Genomic DNA, 19,463 nt, shown 5'->3' with positions numbered 1-19,463 from the left:
AATAAAACTATTTTTAGCATTTCAATATGGACTTACAATGAATAATTCTTAACTGTTTTTTGGTTCCACAATTAACTCTCCCCATCTACTTTTCAATTTTCCCATTATATAGAAAGTTAGGTAGCACAGTAGGCCACTGAGTGAGCATTGGTCCCGTAGTCAGGAAAACCTGAGTTCAAACTTGGTCTTAGACATTTACTAGATGTGTGACCCTGGGCAAGTCACTTAACCTCTGTCTGCCTCAGTTTCCTCATCAGTAAAATGAGGATAATAATAGCACTACCTCCCAGGGTTATTGTAAGGACCAAATGAGATATTTGTAACATACTTAGCTCAGTGCCAACACATAATAGATGCTTAATAATTGTTTTCTTTTTCCTTCCTTCATTCCTTGGGCTTTTGCAGTTTTACATAATTAAGTGAACAATCACTTAAAAAAAAAACAAGTTATAGCTAGTGATAGCAGTATGTTGGATGTTCTTTGTCTGAAGTAAAATTTTGGTGCGGTTGTCATATCACTGTTTCCTGTTTCAATGCCAGAAGTGGAGTTACACTTCTGGGACTGAATTACATCCCAGGGCAAAAGATGAGTAACAGAATGGGCCTTTGGGGACTCCAGTTGCTCCTTTTACCCCTTTTCCTGTATCTCTATGACTAAAACAAATGTACTTCCGATTTCAACTCGTTCCCCGCTATATGACTACCAGGAAGTGTCTCATGAGGAGAGATTTTTCCTAGCATGATGGTTCCACCTTATTCTCAGTTGCGTGCTTTTCTTTTTCTACTTTAGTCAAGGTCAGTTCTAGGTCATCAATGTCTTTCTTGAGTGATGAACATTCATCTTCCAATTTCCTTTTCTTAGCAACTAATTCAGAATTTGCGTCTTCTTCCTCCTCCAGTCTCTCGCTTAGCTCTTTAATTTTAGCTTCCAGTTGAATCTTGCTCTTAATTAGCCCCTCGCATCTTTCTTCTGCATTCATCAGATTTTCAGTTTCCTGGAAGAAAATGTCCATGGTCATCTCAACTCCAATGCCACAGAAGGCATTGTTCATTTTTTCTCTAAAAGCTTAAGATATGATAGCCAGGATAAGGGAGGGCATGATACAGGCATGATATAAGTATGGTCTCAAAACCGATGCCTCAGTAATATAGCAGGGGCAATTGTAGGTGCTTTCATTCATTGGATAGGATGTAAAGCCGCTTCAGGGCAGGAATTACTTCATTTTTTGTCTTTATATCCCCTGCACCTAGCACAACACTTGGCCTATAGTAGTAAATTATTAAATTAAAAAATAAATGCTAAACTCAATCAATTAACTCAACAATCAGTTGTTGAGTGTTAACAACGTGCAAGACACTATGCTAAATGCTGTAGGGAAGATGCACAGAGTGATAAGACATGATCCCTTATCTCCAGCAGCTCACAGTCTAGTAGAGGAAGTAAGACATACAGACAAATAACTTGTTTATACAAGTTAGACTGTTACATCAGATGAGGGAGAAATCAGTCCTGGTGATAGGGAGCAGATAGCTTGCTTGTGTGTCTGGGGCAACTAAAATAATCCAGGCAATCTTAAGGAATTCAGGAAAACACAAATTCTCTTAAGGAACATTGCTAATTATTGCTAATGTTCTATCAGAAAAGTTATCTCATTTTAAAAGCGCTGTTGCATTATTAAGTGACTTTATTACATTCAGGAGGCTGTTTTGCCCCTCTCAGAACATATCTTCATAATGGCTAGCCATGGGAAAATGGATTTAAAGGAAAAGAAATTAACTTTTATAGCAAGGGAGAGGTATAATTGGATTTTAGCAGGAGGTTCCAAGATGCCATTATACTATATGGCCATTGGGTGGCACCATGGTATCTTTGATAGAAGTAATCGCTTCTCATGATACAGAACCTAGCATATGGTGTCTATTTTTAGAGAAGGCAGCAGGGAATAAAATTCACCTTCAGCTGTAATTAGACCTCTTTATTACAGCAGCATTTGGACCTGAGGTGTTCCCTGTCCCATTTATCTCACTTCCTACAAACATTTCAAGACAACACTCAACTCTGCGGGGGTGGCCATTGCTGATAATATGATCCTTCTGTTCCCTATCCTTTCATTACTTACAGACTGGACCTGAAGCTCAAGATCATTCTTTTCCTGTAGCAAGGTGACCATTTTCTCCTCTAGCTCTTTCCTTTTAGCTTCAGATTTGGCCAAGTCTTCCTTGGCTTTCTCAAAGTCTTCCTTCATGGTGGCCATCTCCTTCTCAGCTTCTGCACTCTTGAGAAGGGGTTTGATTTTGAAGAACAGATTCATCCAAGGCCAGTGCTTGACATTCATGAATGCTCGAATGTTGTATTGGATGCAAAAGATGGAATCTCTGTAAATTAATTAGGACAGAGCTTAATGGAATTGAGTGATGCTTGTTGAATCCATTTGCTCCATGAACAACATTGCCCTCTCAACTGCATTGTACCCTTGTAGGATATGTAGGAAGGGCTATAGGCTCCTGCAGTATTGGAATTGCATCTTATTTCATCTTTATATCCTTAAATCTTGTAAAATGCCTTGCACAGAATAACTGCTTACTGGATATAGCCAAAGTTATGGAACCGGGGAGCTACTCTGGCCAAATTTTAAAAGGAAGGAAAGACAGAGAGAGGGAAAGGAAGAGGTAGAGGGAGAGAGAGAGACAAAAGGAGACGGAGGGTGAGAGAGAGAGAGTCTCTGCTAATATTAAGAATAAACACCTGGGCTATAAAGCAATTGATGCCTTGAGGCACAAACTTCTAAGGCCCAAAGCAAATGGTGACACATCATTTACTAAGAAGAATTTTTTTTCAGGTGAGAAGAATGGGCTCATCATTAGAAAGGGAAAAGGGACCCCTTTACCTCCTTTCTGACATCTTCTTTAATTCCACTCGCATTAGGTAACCTCTGCACACAGCCTGGGTATGGGTAATGAGACTCACTAACTTCTCATCTCTCATCTCTTCCAACCACCCCAGGAGACCAGCTTTGAAAAACACCTGTAAGTTTAAGAGTAAGAAATAAAAGCTGTTTCTCATCATGTTGCCAGTCACAGGGTTCTATTTTTTCTTTTTTGCTGTTAGCTAACAATGTACTTTCAAGCATGTACTTACTTAATTCCCCTCTCTGCCATCTTTCCCAATTCTTTGGTGCATTTTAATTAAAGAACTCCATTACTTTGCTCATCTACACCACTCCTTTCAACAACCCCTGTCTTCTTTTCTTTCCCTCATTTACCCCTCTGTCCCTGAGGTAGGAATTCCTTCCATTGGTTTCCTAAGGCCTAGCTCTGGTTCAGGCTGAACCCTTCTAGCGAGCTTTTTTGATTCTCCAAGGTGATAGCAGCTCATTGCCTGGTCCCCAGCTTCTTCCACTACTCATGCATGCAGCTCATTTCTCTTTGATTTCTTGCTTTTTTTTTTTCATTTTTTTTTCTGGCACTCATACCTGAAAATTGCTGTGCCTTTCCCATATGGTTTAACTATGTCCTTGAATATAGTTTCTAGTTTCTTCCTTTGCCAACATCCCTTAAACAGGATAACATATTTAGAGCTAAAATGGACCTCATAGGCCCCCTAGTTCAAATGCTTCATTTTACAGACGAGTAAACTAAAGTCCAGAAAGGTTAAAATTGCCCATGGTTACACAGGTAATAAACATTAGAGACAGTGTTTGCCCCTAGGTCTTTTAACTAGAGTCAGTATTCTTTTTTATTGCTACATATTATGGGTGCGCTGCAGGCTATAAGGCCCCTAGACTGAACAAAGAGCACAATCTGTCTTTTCCGGTGGTGGTACCCTGGAAGACTCCCACAAGCATATTTGAATCAATAAACATATGGTCTTCTGAAGTGTTATATTGCAGCTCTTTTCAGTAGTACTAAAGAGATAGTAGCAGTTCTAACCTTGGTGTGACCAAATCTATATTGTTCATGATCCACAACAATGGAGGAAAGAAGTTTTTCAGAGGCATTCTTGCTGTCAATGAATTGCCCTTCAGGAATAGCATTGGCATTGAGGATCCTGTACCTGCAAGGAGAGAAGCCACAAGTCAGTCCTAGAAAGGAGGAGTACAAGGTCATAATCTGATTGTAACCACAATAGCTCTGAGACAGTTGTGCTGGCTCAATGTTTGTGCAAATGCAACTTTTTGTTCAGGTCTCAGGGTTTTCCACCAGGTTGATTTTTCATAAGAAGCCAGAGGAACTTACTAAATACGTGCTCATGGATAGTAGTTTAAGAGGGTACAGAAAATTGATCTTTGAAAAACATCTATTTGCCTTGGTAAGTAGTAGACATTGGACATTCCCTGTACCATAGGGCCATCTGTATTATGAAGTCTGGTAAGTTGCATCAATTCCTAAGGTTTTCATCAAAACCAATTCCATTGGCTACATGGGAAAACTACCACATGGGGAGTGGGGACTCAGTGGCCCCATCCTAGGTACTGAGAAAATGGGAAATCAAGATACCCGGGGGATAGTCAGTCCTGGCCTTGCTGTTAACTAATTTAAGTAGCCTAGAGAAAGTCTCTTAGTTTCTCTGGCTCATTTTCTTCAACAAAATTGAGATAATAGTGAAAATGCTTGAAAAATGTTGAAAGTGCTATAAAATGCAAGGTTTATTATTATTTCCACCATGACTATTACTAGTTATTGTTAAACAATCATATTAAATTGGTTAGTTAAATAATTACTGGTTTTCTCTAGTTCTTCTCTTTCCCCTAGTAGTTTATATTCTTGGGCTAACTGAACACCAGGCTCATGAGTTCTATTGTTGCTGATTCTTACTCATCCAGTCTGTTCCATTGACCTACTTTTCTCCTTCTCTTCTACCCATACAAAAATGATTTTTATTATTACTGCTTTACAATATAGTTGGGGATCTAGAAGTGTACTTCCCCCCCTCATTATTCTTATTGTTTCATTGAGATTCTAGACTTTTTTCCTCCCAATGAAATTTGTTATTATGTTGCTTACTACAAAGTAACCTCTTGGTCATTTGATTGGCATGCCATTAAATCTATAAGTTATTCTGGGTAGTATCATCACTTCTACTATGTGAAACAACTCAACCATGAGCAATGAATAACCCCCCAATTATTTAAGCCCTGCTTTATTTCTGTAAAATATTTTATGATTTTCTTTATATGAGCATTGATTATTTTATTTCATTGCATTTCATTTCATTTCATTTCATTTCATTTAGGCAATTAGGGTTAAGTGACTTGCCCAGAGTCACACAGCTAGTAAGTGTCAAGTGTTTGGTCTGAAGCCGGATTTGAACTCAGGTCCTCCTGACTTCAGGGCCGGTGCTCTATCTACTGCGCCACCTAGTTGCCCCCTATTGATTATTTTAGTAGATTGAATTCCAGATGTTTTATGTATTTTATAGTTTTTTAAATGAATTTTCCCTTTATATCATTGTTTCTTCATTTTTATTTTGCTATGTAAAAATAATAGCTATGGTTTGTATCCCTATATCCCAGGAGCCATTAATCCTTTAAATTAGCTTGTTTGCTAACTTTCTGGAGTTTTCTAAGTAAAACATTATTCCAATCTTGCAAATAAGTTTAGTTTTACTTCCTCTTTCTGCCAGTAATAATATATTTAATTATTTTCTCTTTTCTTGTTGTTCTAGTTCTAGCACATTTAGAACTATGTCAGATAATAGCTGAGAGAAGAGGGCAGCTTTGCATTATGGTTCTATTTATTAGAAAACTGTCTAGTATTTGTCCATCATAAATAATGCTAGCTTTTGGTTTTAGACATATGCTTTTGTCATAGAAAGGGCCTTTTTATACCTATGCCATTTAAGTATTTTTTCATAAATAAGTGCAGTATTTTGTCAAAGACTTTTTTTTCATCTATTGATATAACCATGTTGGTTTTCTTGCTTTTCATATGACTTATATGATAATTGTCTTTCTAATGTTGTATGTTCCCAGTACCTATGTGATAATAACAGTTCATGCTTATGCAGTTCTTTATGGTTTACAAATTGCTTTCTTCACAAAGATGAAGTGAGGTAGTCAGGAAGAGCCATGTATAGGTGAGCATTATCTTGTCTACACAGCTGCTTATATCTCCTGAGCTGTGTCTCATGGAACCTGGGCAGCATCACAATTTAAGGTGCAATGTTTGGGTTGAGAGATATCCGAGATCAGAGCTACGTCAGAGTATCCTGTCCTCTGGGAACCACTATTTCTGGGAGCCTGCGCAGCCTGATCGTGAGCCATTAGATTCAGGTGGATTAACGTATGCATTAAAAAAATCAATTAAAGAAAACAGGAGCAGCCTTTGAATCTTCATCAACTCCGTGCCTAAGAAATATTTCTAGAGATTGTAAAAGGGAAAGTATGTTTGAATTTAGAAAAGTCATAAGATCAAGGAAAAAGGCAGAATACCGTTGTTTAAAGTCGGCATAGAGGATCCTGCTGGGGAATCCTTTCCTGCAAATCCGGATGCCCTCCAACACCCCGTTACAGCGCAGCTGATGCATGACCAAGTAATGGTCCATCTCACCTGAGAAAACAGGAATAATAAAGGGACTTGTTTTGTAAAGTACCCGGGAGAAGGATGTGCCAGTAGGCAATTCTTTAGATTGCTCAACATTTACTTGAGGAAGCAGAAAGGGAACAGATGAGCATGGGAATAGGGAAAATAGAGGCTGGAGAGGAAATCCCAGAGTAAGTGATATTTTCTTTCTTCCATTAAGTAGGTTGGGAAAGTAGGATGTCTACCTCTCAGGCTGAGTCACTCAAATTCAGATTGCAAAACTGCTGGTTCAGTTCTTGTGAAAGATATCTTAATGCTATCCGCGTAACAAAATTAGAGTTTTCTCAGTTTTGCCATTATGAAGCTCAGCAAAATAGAAGAGGTTGAGCAGGATTGGGGTTTGGATTAGATGAATTCTTAAGTTTTGTCCACTTAGGTAGTAGTTGAAAGTTATCATCATGAATTCAATATACAGAAGGAGTTGAATTTGGGGTGGGAGAGCACCTAGGTAGAACCATAACGTAAGTTTTCTTAGAGCTGGAAAAAAAGAACTTTATCCTCCTCCTCCTCCTCCTCCTCATTATTATTATAAATGATTCCACTTTTGCAGATGAGAAAACCAAGTGAAATGATTATGAAAATTCATATAGCCAGAGATTAGAGATGAGATTTCCTTACTCTTTCCCCTATGTCCATATATCCTTCCAGTATGGATCTCCAATGATAAAATGATGGTGATACAGATAATGGTAAGATCTTCTGTCTAGCTCATTGAATTACCATCAATTAAGCGCCAATTATGTGCAAAATTACTGTCTTGGGTTCTGGGAAGATTTAAAAAAATTGGTTCTTGCTTCCCATGATTCTCATAGTCTGGTGGGGGGTGGAGGGTGTAATGGAGGGAATCCAGTACATACACAAATATGCAATGTAATACAATACAGAATCAGAAAACCACAATATCACAGAAAGAGCTGGAAAGGAACATAGAGTTCATCAACTCTAATACTTTTAATACAGAATGGAATATGATAAGTGCTATTCATGTTTCAAGGAAGAAACAATTATTTCCAGCTGAGGGAATCAAGGAAACCAAGAATAAATCAGGCACATATTAGATTCTGAATAAAGGCTTGTTGATTAATGGATGAATGGAAGGGTTTGTCTTGCATGAAAGGTGAAGCACTTCTCTGTCTTAGGTTCTAAAATTAAATGGTCACTTTCCAGGTCCCTATCATTTCTACAACCAAATCCAGAATATAAATTCTCCTTGTTGGCTTCTCTACCTCTTAAAGGATGAATTTATCATTAAAGCAAGTCAGTAAATTGTTAGCTGCTCTGCTTTTGGCTGAAAGAGGGAACTCAAGCAGATGTGTGCATAACTGAAGTCTCTCATCATAATTATACCATGTTTCCTTACCAGGCTTGAGGTCTATTTCTCAAACTGTCAAATTTCCTCTTTCTCTTTGAGTGGTCTGAAGTAAGCTCTAATGATCATATCAGTTGTGTTTTTGCCTTCAATGATTTTTACTAAATTATTATCCATCACAATTCTTTACCCTGGTTCCTGGTTTTCCTTTCTGTGAACCTGCCCAGGGCACCAGGTCTCTCAATTAAAGTACTTTTTCTCCATCAGACCAAAAGAGATCTTTGTGTTAACATATATAGTTCCTAATATTTGACTCACTGTTAATCTCATGCTAATAATTCTGGTTGGGCTATGTATTTCTCTCTCCCCACCCACCTCCCCCCACCCAAGGCTACTAGATAATTCTCTTCTCTTTCCATGAACCCTCTCTTCCACCTTTACCAACTATTCCACATTCCTGCCATCTGTGGTTATCTAAGGTTTCCAATCTTGTTGGGCAGCAAATAATTTAATTCATTCCATTAATTATTTAATCAATCAATCAACATACATTCATTGGACATATAATGTGTATCTAGCACTGTAATAGGTACTAGAGAAGTTATGAATGTAATGGGCATGCCCCAATACATGCAAAGAGGAGAAACAAGTTTCCTTGCTCTGGGTCTTCATTGTCTTATTGATTAGCTTTTGTCTGTAAAAAGATAAATTGAGGGGCAGCTAGGTGGTGTGGTGGATAGGCTCTGTCCTTGGAGTCAGGAGGACCTGAGTTCAAATCTGGCCTCAGACACTTGACACTTACTAGCTGTGTGCCCTGGGCAAGTCACTTAACCCCAATTGCCTCACCAAAAAGCAAAAAAAAAATGGATAAACTGACTTATAGACATAAAGGTAATCTTGCATATCTACTCAACCTCCACTGAGAATCATATATACCAATGGTATCTATATCTATATCTATATCTATATCTATATCTATATCTATATCTATATCTATATCTATATCTATATCTATATCTATATCTATATCTATATCTATATCTATATCTATATCTATATCTATATCTATATCTATAATCTATCTATCTATCTATCTATCTATCTATCTATCTATCTATCTATCTATCTACCTATCTATCTATCTACCAATGGCTAGTGTCAGCTAAAGATGAGGAAAGATATGTGGTCTGAGGTCAGGAAATTGAATCCTTGAAGAGAGTAAGAGGCAAAGATTTTGGAACATTGACAAATAAAGATGGAAGTATAGATGTACATATACATCTTCACTTGGAAAGAATAATCCTCAGGCCACTCCACTTGCCCTCAAAAGGAAAAGATATCCATAGCAGGAACTACATTTACTGGGGAGCAACCTAGACCTCTTGCTTCACAGATGCTATGAACCAAGTGGACTGCATAAGTCCTGAGGAAAGGAGGAGTTCATCAGAAGGAAAGGTCATTCAATGCCCTCCAGATAAGGAAGGCTAGTTTTCTGGATGAATTCTGCTTTTTCTGTTGGGTTCAATGAAATTTATCTTTTGTTCAATGTTTTGTAAAGCCTGAGTGATTTGAGGGGACTTGAGCCCTTTTGGGGGGGAGAATAAGACAAACCAAATAATGATATTAGTACCTAGATTAATAGGTACTACAGTACCCATTTTCTTGGGGGAGGGCACAGGTTAGGAAGAATTTGTGAGAACTTCTCTTTCTTCCAAGATTGTATCCAAACTGGTCATGTTAGAACCTAGGGCTCAGCTCAGTTGATGAGAGAGAGAGACAGAGAGACAGAGACAGAGAAACAGACACACAGAGAGACAGACAGAGAGAGGCAAACACAGAAAGAGACAGAGACAGACAGAGAGAGAGACATGAATACAGACAGGGAAACACAGATGATAGAGAGAAAGGGTGAGAGATACATGTAGTCATAGATAAATATATAGAGAGACAAAGAGACATGGGGCCAGGGCAGATCCATGAAACAACTAAAGAACAACCACAAAGCCAAATAGGAGCAAGTGTGGGTAAAGTGATCAGAAAAGCCAGGAGACCTAGGTTCTAGCACTCATTACTCCAGTGAGAAGCTATATGACCTTAGTCAAGTCACTTCCCTTCTTGAGCAATGTGGGGGAAAGGGGATGGGAGGATTGGTTGGATTGATAATCTTTAAAGACTCCCTCAGCTCTAAACATTCTACATTGATCTCTTCTATTCTAATCAGCACAGCTATATGAATCAATTCTGAGGGAATAAAGAGGAAGAAATGTCTTTCAGCTCTAATAATCCATGATTCTATGAGTGATATAAGTGAGTAGCGGAAGAGAATGGAGGGAAAGGAAGCAATAGCTAATAGCTTGCATTTGTATAATGCTGTAAAGTTGGAAAAATGTTTTACAAATGTCCCATTTTATTCTCACAACAGATTGGTGCTATAATTATCCCAATTTTGCAGAAGAGGAACTGAGGCAAACAAAAGTTAAGTGACTTGCCCAGGGTCACACAGCTAGTAAGTGTCTGAGGCAGGATTTGAACGCAGGTCTTCCTGACCTCAGGTTGCACACTTTGCTCTTTGTCAATCTAGCTGTCTCACAGGAAAATGATCACTCCACTTTCTACTGGAACACCTCATGTCCTTTCTATTTTAGTCATCTTTGGAACATAAGCTACTTGAAAGCAGATATTTTTTAGATCTGGCAAACTATAGCGCACATTATTTATGCTGGCTTTGCTGTTGCCAAACATGTAATAACATTTTAAGAGCCAAAATCAAATGGCTATCTGTCTAACAGATCGTCTACTCACCAGGCGTCTTTGTCTCATTAGGAATTAGACAGCGCACAAAATGAGGGTGAGTGCTCCTTAGATTGGTCATCAGCTTGTTTAAATTCTCCTGTAACACAAACCAAATTAAGGAATTTTATTTTTGCAAGATGTTTTTTTTTTCACTTCATGTCAATGAACACCAAAACAAATGACCAAGTGAGCTAGGGGTGGGGAAGGATTTGTGTGGCAGGGAGAGAGAAATCAAAGGGAAAGGGGCAACGACATACCCTGAACACAGCCGATACAGTTTGAAAGGAAGATCCCTTCTTTTTCCCGCCCTTCTTACTGCCACCAGAGTCACCTTGGAGGAAACAAAGAGATTGGGCCATAGAATGCTTTTTTTCAAAAAAAGAGTAAGATCATACATTTAAATCTAGAAGGGACCTTTGAGGCTTCTTAGCCCCACCCCACTCCAATTTTACATGAGTCCAAGGTCACATAGCTTATAAGTGGCTCCAGTGGTATTTGAACCCAGGTCTTCTTATTGTCTTTGCATACATAGGCAACCCCTCATTTTTAGAATGTATTCCCTCCTGTGTCTACATCTTAGTATCCCTAGCTTCCTTATACCTATACGGTACAACCTATCATCTGGTTTTTCTTGCACCCTCCACACCACTATTCCCCAATTGCTAGTGCTCTCTCCTTCCCTAAATCATCTTGACTTTGTTTCTCTATGCCTATATATTCCCCTAGTAGAATATAATCACTTTGAGGGCAGGAACTATTTTGTTTTTGTCTAAATATTCCTAGTATCCAGCACAATGTCTTGCATAATTAAAATATTATAAATTATTATACAGATGGATACCAATAAGTCAAATTAAAAAATGAAAAAAAGACAATTTTCAAAAGGCCCAAATGATAAAGTACATAAATGTGAAAGTCTCAGTGCCACAATTATTCTGTTCTTTATATTCATAAGAAGCCTATCTACTTTATCACAAATTCTGAACGAGAGAATGAATTGAGGTTTCTGATTACAGACACCAATATACTCAGATTCTAATTTATACTCTTTCTCTGAATCTCCTTTCTTTGACATCTCTTCCAGATTATATTTCCACTCATTTCATCCCCAGCTGTAAAATCTACTTACTACTTTAAAATATTACTTGTCTATGTGAGTGTACAGAATTCAGATTTTCTACACAAAAACACAACTTGTCAAAGCCCCTTTTATTGCACCTGGAAAACTCTCTTTCCACAAAGACTTGGATTGAAACACCCAGTCAGAGGGGCCCTTGAGCCTGATCCACTTTTTCTATAGGGTCTCTTTGACCAGGCTGTAGTGGATTGAGGACAGGAAGACGTGGGTTCAAATACCACTCGACGTACTTACATGTGTCATTGTGTTACCAAGTTTGACAAAGAGCTAGTAGTCTAGTTTGGCTTGAAAAAAATGTAAGGAACTTTCAGAATTTCTGAGAAATTTTCACTATGGCACAACTAATAAGCGGTCATACAACCTCTGCTGGAAAGCTTCCAGTGACAGGTAACCCTCTACCTTGCAAGGTGGCCCATTCCATTTTTGATAATGCTAATTACTCCTGGTTCTGCCCTCTGGGGTCAAACCAAACAGGCCCGATTCCTTTTCCACATGACAACCCTTCAAATACCTAAAAATAACTATCATGTCCCCCATGAAAAAGTCTTCTTTTCTCCAGGCTAAGTATTACTAGTTCCTTCTACTGACCCTCACATGACATGGGCTCAAGGCCATTCATTGCCCTGGTTGCTTTTCTGCATGTTCTTTGGTTTATCAAAGTCCTTCCTAAATGGTGGTGCCCAGAACCAAAAATTATGAGAGATAGAGTTTAATCAGGGCAACGTACCATCTCCTTATTTCTGAAAGTTATTTCTCCCTTAATGTAGCTAAAGATTGCGTTAGCAAAAAATTGGATGCCATGTCACACTGTTGACTTTAATAAAGCGCTTAGTTCTTTTTTAAAGCAAATTTCTCTCAAACCTTGTTTCCCACATTTTGTAAATATGAAGTTATATTTTTTTGACACAAGCATAAGAACTTACATTTATTCTTACTAAAGTTGTTAAACATTCAATTGTAGCCAATACTTTCTGGCCTCTCAAGACATTTTTGCATCATTATGTTGTCATCCAATGTTTTAGCTATCCCTCCTAGCTTTGTATTGTCTGTAAATCTGATGAGAGTGCTATCTGTCATTCATAAAAATGATAAACAGCACAGGGTGAAAAGCAGATCCCTGGAGCTAGCCACTGGAGACCTCTTGCCAAATTCACACTGATTTATGAGTGACTATTATGTAGACATTCAAAGAGTTCTACATACTTTGAACTGTATTATCATTATCATCTGGCCTATGCCACTCTATCTTTTTCACAAGAATCATATGAGATACTTTATTAAATTCCTTATAAAATTTGTCTGGAGAGGTAGGTAGAAGGCATATTTTGAAGGGCTTTACATGCCTTAAGTTATACATTGATGCTTCACTGAGCTGTGGAGTTGACTCTAGTTTCTCAAAGGCTTTGCCAGCAAAGGAGAAGACCTAATAGTTCAAGTAATGTTGGTTAGGCCTTCAAATACAAGGCCAGCGATACATAGTTGTTCAAAAATAAACCTTGATAAATTAAGAATGTTTCATCGCTAGAAGTTTATCTCCCTGGTGAGAAATAGTTTTTGGCCACAGAAGACTATGTATTAAGGCATGGGAAGGATGCTATTTATATCAGCAGAGGGAGAACTCATAATAACACCATTATAGATCTTTTGACTTAGATGAAGTATAATAGATGCTCAGAAGCAATAAAATTGCATTCCTTTAAAAGTATTTTACAATTGAAATTTTCACTTTTCAAAGTCATTAAATTTAATTCCCCATCTATATTTGGAATTAGTGAGCTTCTCCTTAGTCTTTGTGGCATCCATTAATTTATTCATTCCATAAGCATTGATTAATTAGTTCGTTAATTAAGGGTGCCTACACAAAGTACCACAACAAATCACAGGCAGAATTCCACAAAAAAACTCCTGTTACTTAATCAAGCCTAAACTCTGTGGCAAACATCATCTCTGAAACCTGGGTTCCAGTCTGGTAAGGAGGAGGAAGAAGAAAAGGAACAGGAGATACCCACAATAAGTGGACAAATCGAACTCTACTGTATTTGGTCTTTCGTTGTAGAGATTGCTATATATAAAGGCATCTGAGATTTGACTGCAGAGCTTCCATGCAGGAAAGAGATCATACCTGATTCTGCACCAGAATAGCTGGAGAAAAGGAAAGAAAGCAACTTCAGTGAAGATTTCTGGTATAGCCCAACCACAGTCTCATTCAGGGGGTCTTTGTTCTTGTCTAGCCAGCCTGCAATGTTATAGTCCACAGTGCCAGCGTAATGCACGAGGGAGAAGTGGGCCTCAGCCTTCCCTTTGGCAGGCTTGGGTTTCTGGAAGTTGTTGGATTTGCCAAGGTGCTGGTCATACAACTTGTTCTTGAAAGAAGTGTCTGTTGCCTTGGGGAACATACATTCCTCTTCCAGGATGGAGAAAATGCCCATTGGCTGAAAGGAAGGTAACAGACACTTGATTTCTCTTTTTCCTCCTTAGAAAGGTCATATGCATCAAGCACACTATAATTGGAAGAAGCGAGTAAGACCAGAGCTGCTAAATCCCAATTCTAGCAGGAGTCTAGAATGAAACTAACCAATGCCTATGAGGGAAGTCTACAGTAGCACCAAGAAACTGAAGACCTAAGGCAAAGAAATGCTTTTTATTACTCAGTTCCATCTAGCTAAAAGTATCTCGTATTTTTAGAGCATTTAATTTACAAAATAATATCTTAGTAACAACCCTGGGAAGTAAGCTCTGCAAGTGTTATTTTCCCCATTTAACAGAGTTTTAAAGAAGAGGAAATTGCAAGAAGTCAAGCACATTATCTAAGGCCACACAAACAAATCAGCATCAGAGTTGGAACTCAAACTCAGCCCTCCTAACTCAGAGTTCAAGGCTTTTTTCATGATACTCCAATGGCAGCATTACAGTTCCTTAGCCATAGATACTTCCTGTTCTTAGAAAAAGTCATTTAGGTGATTTTAGAGTGGAAAGGCAATCCCCTCCAGTCTCCTCTCCCCTCCTACCTTTACCTATTCCTGCCCACATTGAGCCAATAAGAGGAATTAGTTTCTAAAGATATAGTATCTTTGAGCCAAATGCTGAAGACCACTTCAGGATTTAGGAAATGTGATTTTTAAATATCCTCCTTCCCAAACTGTAGCCTCATCCTGATTATGCAATTTCCCCCCTCCCACAGCTATGCTCAGTATGAAAGTCTCCTTCCTTACCTTCATTCACTCCTAGCTTTGTGTCACGTCACCTCATCATCATAGGGCTACTCTTAAGGGTTTTGGGCAATCTGGCTAAAAAGCAAATGCCATAGCCTCCCTTGCCGGCATTGAGATATTTCCTGTGAGGATGTCTGGGTTTCTGAAATGTGCTCTGAGCAACAGTGTCTAGTTTTCTTTGAACTCAAAGCCATCAACTTGGTAACATCTAACACATTCAGAACATATGGAACATGGAATATAGTTATGGCAACTAAATGATAATCTAGCCAAGGCAGATTGGTGACTATGCAGATATAGTTAACTCATTATTTATTCTTCATAATAAGAGGAGTTTTTCTAACCTTCTCAATGAGCTCGATGCAGGCAGCCAGGTCCATCCCAAAGTCAATGAACTCCCACTCAATGCCTTCCTTCTTGTACTCCTCCTGCTCCAGCACGAACATGTGGTGGTTGAAGAACTGTTGCAGTTTCTCGTTGGTGAAGTTGATGCACAGCTGCTCCAGGCTGTTGAACTGAGTGAATCAAACACTTTGAGTGAGACTAAAGAAACAAGCAATGCTAAGGTAAATCAAGTTAGGATGTAGACTGATATATATAGAATTTGGTTACTCACGTCGAAGATCTCGAAGCCAGCAATGTCCAGGACTCCGATGAAGTACTGTCTGGGCTGCTTGGTGTCCAGCTGCTGGTTGATACGAGTGACCATCCACAGGAACATCTTCTCATAGACAGCTTTAGCCAGAGCACCCACAGAATTAATCACCTTTAGGAAAGATCACCCAGGGCTCCAAATGAGCATTTTTATAGCCATAATACAAATCCTAGAATAGAACTGATTCAAAGCAGTAAAAGTTACCTGTTGAACATTTTGTCCTTTAGTCACAAATTCATTTCCAACCTTCACCCTTGGACAGCACAAACCTTTAAGCATTTCAGCAGAATTCAGACCCATAAGGTATCCAGCTTTATCAGCCACTATGACAACAACAGAAAAAGGTTTAGTCCCAATGGGCCATCTCCTGGTGTCCAACTAAGCCTTGGAATTTTCTCTGACTTTTTTACTTATACATCACATACACAGATACGTGATATGTAATTGTAACTCATCTCTCTAGCACCTTAGGGTGTACCAAGTGCTTTCTGAATAGCACTGTGACATATGTAGCACAAATACAAGGTGACTAATCTATGACAACACAGCTGTGAGGATTAGAGCCCAGACTAAAAGTTACTGCTTCTTGAGCAAGAATTTGAAGATCCAAATGGCAAAAGTATACTTTTTATAAGTGCTGCCAATCAAAAGCAAGGACTTTAGAAAGAAAGGCAGATTTAGAAATTGCTGGTTGAGAAGATAGCTTCTGAGAATGGGATTTGTTTTTCTGGACTATGTTGTAACATATAATAATACTAATAACAATAACAATAATAAGTACCAGGCATTGTGCTAAGCACTTTATAAATAACATCTTATTTGACATAGGAATTACAGCTCTCTGGCTAATATTGGAGTGTACCTAACAAAGGTTTGTAAGAAGGTCATTGTAAATCTAAAAGTTTTAAATATTAAAAGCAGAAGGGATGCAGAAAATAGCTAATGTATATTTTTCAGTTCAAAAAGCATCGCTTTAGCACTTACTACATGCTAGATACTGTGTTAAGCACTGGGAATACCTAGATAAAAACGAAACTGTCCCCAGGCTCAAGAAGCTTAGATAAAGCAATACAAAATAAAATAAAAATAAATAGAAAGCATTAGATTTATTTTTATTTTTTATTTTATTTATTTGTAGAGCAATGCTTACAGCATGAAAGAATCAAGTGAGGCTGCTTGTAGGAAGTATCGCTAGACTCATTCTTGAAGGGAGTGAGAAATTGCAGGAATGGAGGAAAGAGAATCTTCCAGGAATAAGGGATCAACTGTGATGGGAGATGTAATGTTGCATATGGAAAAAAAAATGGGTAGCTTGACTTGAATGTAGAATGTGGAGTGGGGTAGGGGGTAGAGAGGAAGGGCAGGGAATGTGTAATGAGATTGGAAAGAGAGTGGCAACCAGATCATGAGTTTTAAATCCCAAATAGAGAAGTTAGAATTTTATCCTAGAAGCAATTGAGAACTATGGCAGCTTCTTGAGCAAGGCAGGGACAGAGAAAGAACTGCTTCAGGAACATCCATTTGTTAGTCACGAGGAGGAGGGATTGTAGAGGGAAGAGCCTGGAGTGAGGGGGACCAGTTAGGAGGTTATTGCAATAATCTAGTTAAGAGAGAAGAGGACCTATGGTGCGAACAGAAACAATGGGACAGATGAAAGAAATAGTGAAGAAGTAGAGTTAACAAGACTTGGTAACTGATTAGATAAGAGAGGTAAGAGTGAAGAATAGAGCATATTGCGGCAGCTAGGTGGCACAGTGGAAAGAGCACTGTCCCTGAAGTCAGGAGGAACTGAGTTCAAATTTGACCTCAGACCAAACACTTGACACTTACTAGCTGTGTGACCCTGGGCAAGTCACTTAATGCCAACTGCCTAAAAAAAAGAACAAAAAGCCCCCCAAGAATAGAGCATATGACTCTTGACTCTTTGGTTGTAACTGGAAAAATGATGTTGTCCTTAACTGAAAAAATTAATATTTGCAGTAAGATATCATACTGGAGGGGGGAGTTGGACTGTGTCTTTCCTCACCTCCAATCCCCTTCTCCCCCAAAATTGCCTACAGTGGGAGAGAATGGAGGGGTTAGCTTCAATTGCTTCCTAACCACCAATCCTCTCCTAACATCTTTGATAATCTTTGATATTCAACTGTTCTCCCCTCCCCCCCACAATATGAACCAGGCTTCCTTCCTTCTTTTCTTTCCTTCTTCCATCAATAAGGATTTATTAAAAATTGAACTAGATTTATAATTTATTAGGTATAGGAACTCTCAGAGGAGAAATTCCCTTTATCAATGAATATCTATAACTCTTTTGCAATTTAGTCTCAGAGAGTTGCCTAGGTCACTAAAAGATTAAGTGACTTGTCAGAATTACATTGACAGTGTGTTCAGAGGAGAGATATGAACTCAAGTCTTCCTGATGCTGAGGCCATTACTCTAGTTACTATACCATATTGTCTCTCATATAAATATTTTATGAATATATAATAAAATAACAGTAATAACTACTGTTTTGTTCATTCATTCATTCGTTCATTCGTTCCTTCCTTCCTTCCTTCCTTCCTTCCTTCCTTCCTTCCTTCCATCTTTAGTTTACAGAGGAGGAAACTGAAGCAGAGAGAAATTATCCATGGCTTATCCATAATCGCAGAATTAGTTAAAAGACTCTCTTTCAACTCTAATTCCATTCTATTCAAATTATGTAACTGGAAAAATGGTGTTGTCCTTAACTGTTAATTAACATTTATGAAGGGTCTACTATGGGCCAGGCTCTGTCTTCACTATGAGAAAAGTTTATATTTAAAAAATCCTAGCTTAAAAATATAAAGTGGAAAGAATTTTTTCTTCTTTTGTAAGTCCTAGAGTCAAAAAGATTTTTGGATTTCTTATACATACATACATACATACATGTGTGTATACACACATATCTTATATATAGTATAGGATTTCTTTAGATAGTAAGATCCCCTTTATGCATAAATATGATTTAATTTGACCAAAATTCTGTGTCTATGTAGTTTTCAGAAATGTAGTAGAAACTAAAAGTAAGGTATACTTCTCCCAGTCTTGTCAATTTGTGAACTCATTTCTAGAGGGAGGACCATGACCTCATGGTCTGGTCCAATGGCTTTACCTTCAGTTCCATCGGGCTCTGCCTGCTCCTCTCGCTGTTTCTGCTTGAACTTCATGTTCCCATAATGCATCACAGCCCCTGTCAGCTTGTAGATTCCAATTTTCTCTTCTGAGGTAAAGCCCAGAATGTCTATGGCATTCTGAAGGTAAGAAGGATCATATTCCTAGTGGGTCACAGGGGTTCAGAAAAATCTCTTCTCTAGGAAAAGACCTTGGCTTCACTTTTGGTTTAGCAGGGAGGGAGCGTGTGTGCATGTTTACACAACTATGTACCAGAGTGGGATGAAGTAGGGACAGCAGTATTTAACTGTTAAGTTGGTATTTAACAATCTGCTCAATGGAAAAAATGTACATGTAACACATTTTTAAGCTTAATCCGCATATGAACATTCCATCACTTTTTTACATCTAGACAATCACCAAAAGAGTAAGTCAAACCTCATCTATAGTTTGCCTGTTTTCTGAGGAGTAAATACTCACAATGAAAACTTAATAAAAGGCTCTAGAGCTGGCTTCAGTACACCGTAGGTTAGGGATTTCAATTTTTTTCTCTTTTGATATGAATTGGGAGGATCAGTTGGGAGGATTTTGAATTTTCCTAGTATAAAGCTGTTTGGGATCTTTGCTCTCCAATTGTGCCCGTTT

The 19,463-nt window shown here is 38.4% G+C and overlaps 1 protein-coding gene across 1 annotated transcript in view; it reads right to left on the bottom strand.

Moving 5' to 3' along the window:
- LOC110193917 (myosin-13) overlaps nt 1-19,463 on the bottom strand; it is a 138,860-nt gene that overhangs the window by 101,099 nt on the left and 18,298 nt on the right. The window contains exons 10-21 of the mRNA XM_078155700.1: nt 18,820-18,958; nt 15,894-16,012; nt 15,651-15,800; nt 15,379-15,549; nt 13,945-14,254; nt 10,942-11,015; nt 10,694-10,781; nt 6,432-6,549; nt 3,931-4,054; nt 2,889-3,025; nt 2,121-2,376; nt 753-995 (exon numbers count right to left, since the gene is read on the bottom strand). Coding sequence (XP_078011826.1) covers nt 753-995; nt 2,121-2,376; nt 2,889-3,025; nt 3,931-4,054; nt 6,432-6,549; nt 10,694-10,781; nt 10,942-11,015; nt 13,945-14,254; nt 15,379-15,549; nt 15,651-15,800; nt 15,894-16,012; nt 18,820-18,958 — 1,929 coding nt within the window. The remainder of the gene's footprint in view (nt 1-752; nt 996-2,120; nt 2,377-2,888; nt 3,026-3,930; nt 4,055-6,431; nt 6,550-10,693; nt 10,782-10,941; nt 11,016-13,944; nt 14,255-15,378; nt 15,550-15,650; nt 15,801-15,893; nt 16,013-18,819; nt 18,959-19,463) is intronic.

Source organism: Phascolarctos cinereus, unplaced genomic scaffold (assembly GCF_003287225.1).
Source record: "Phascolarctos cinereus isolate Bilbo 61053 unplaced genomic scaffold, phaCin_HiC Scaffold_5;HRSCAF=322, whole genome shotgun sequence".
Classification (NCBI taxonomy): Eukaryota; Metazoa; Chordata; class Mammalia; order Diprotodontia; family Phascolarctidae; genus Phascolarctos; species Phascolarctos cinereus.
The sequence above is the reverse complement of the archived record's forward strand: the minus strand, read 5'-3'. Positions and strand labels throughout refer to the sequence as shown.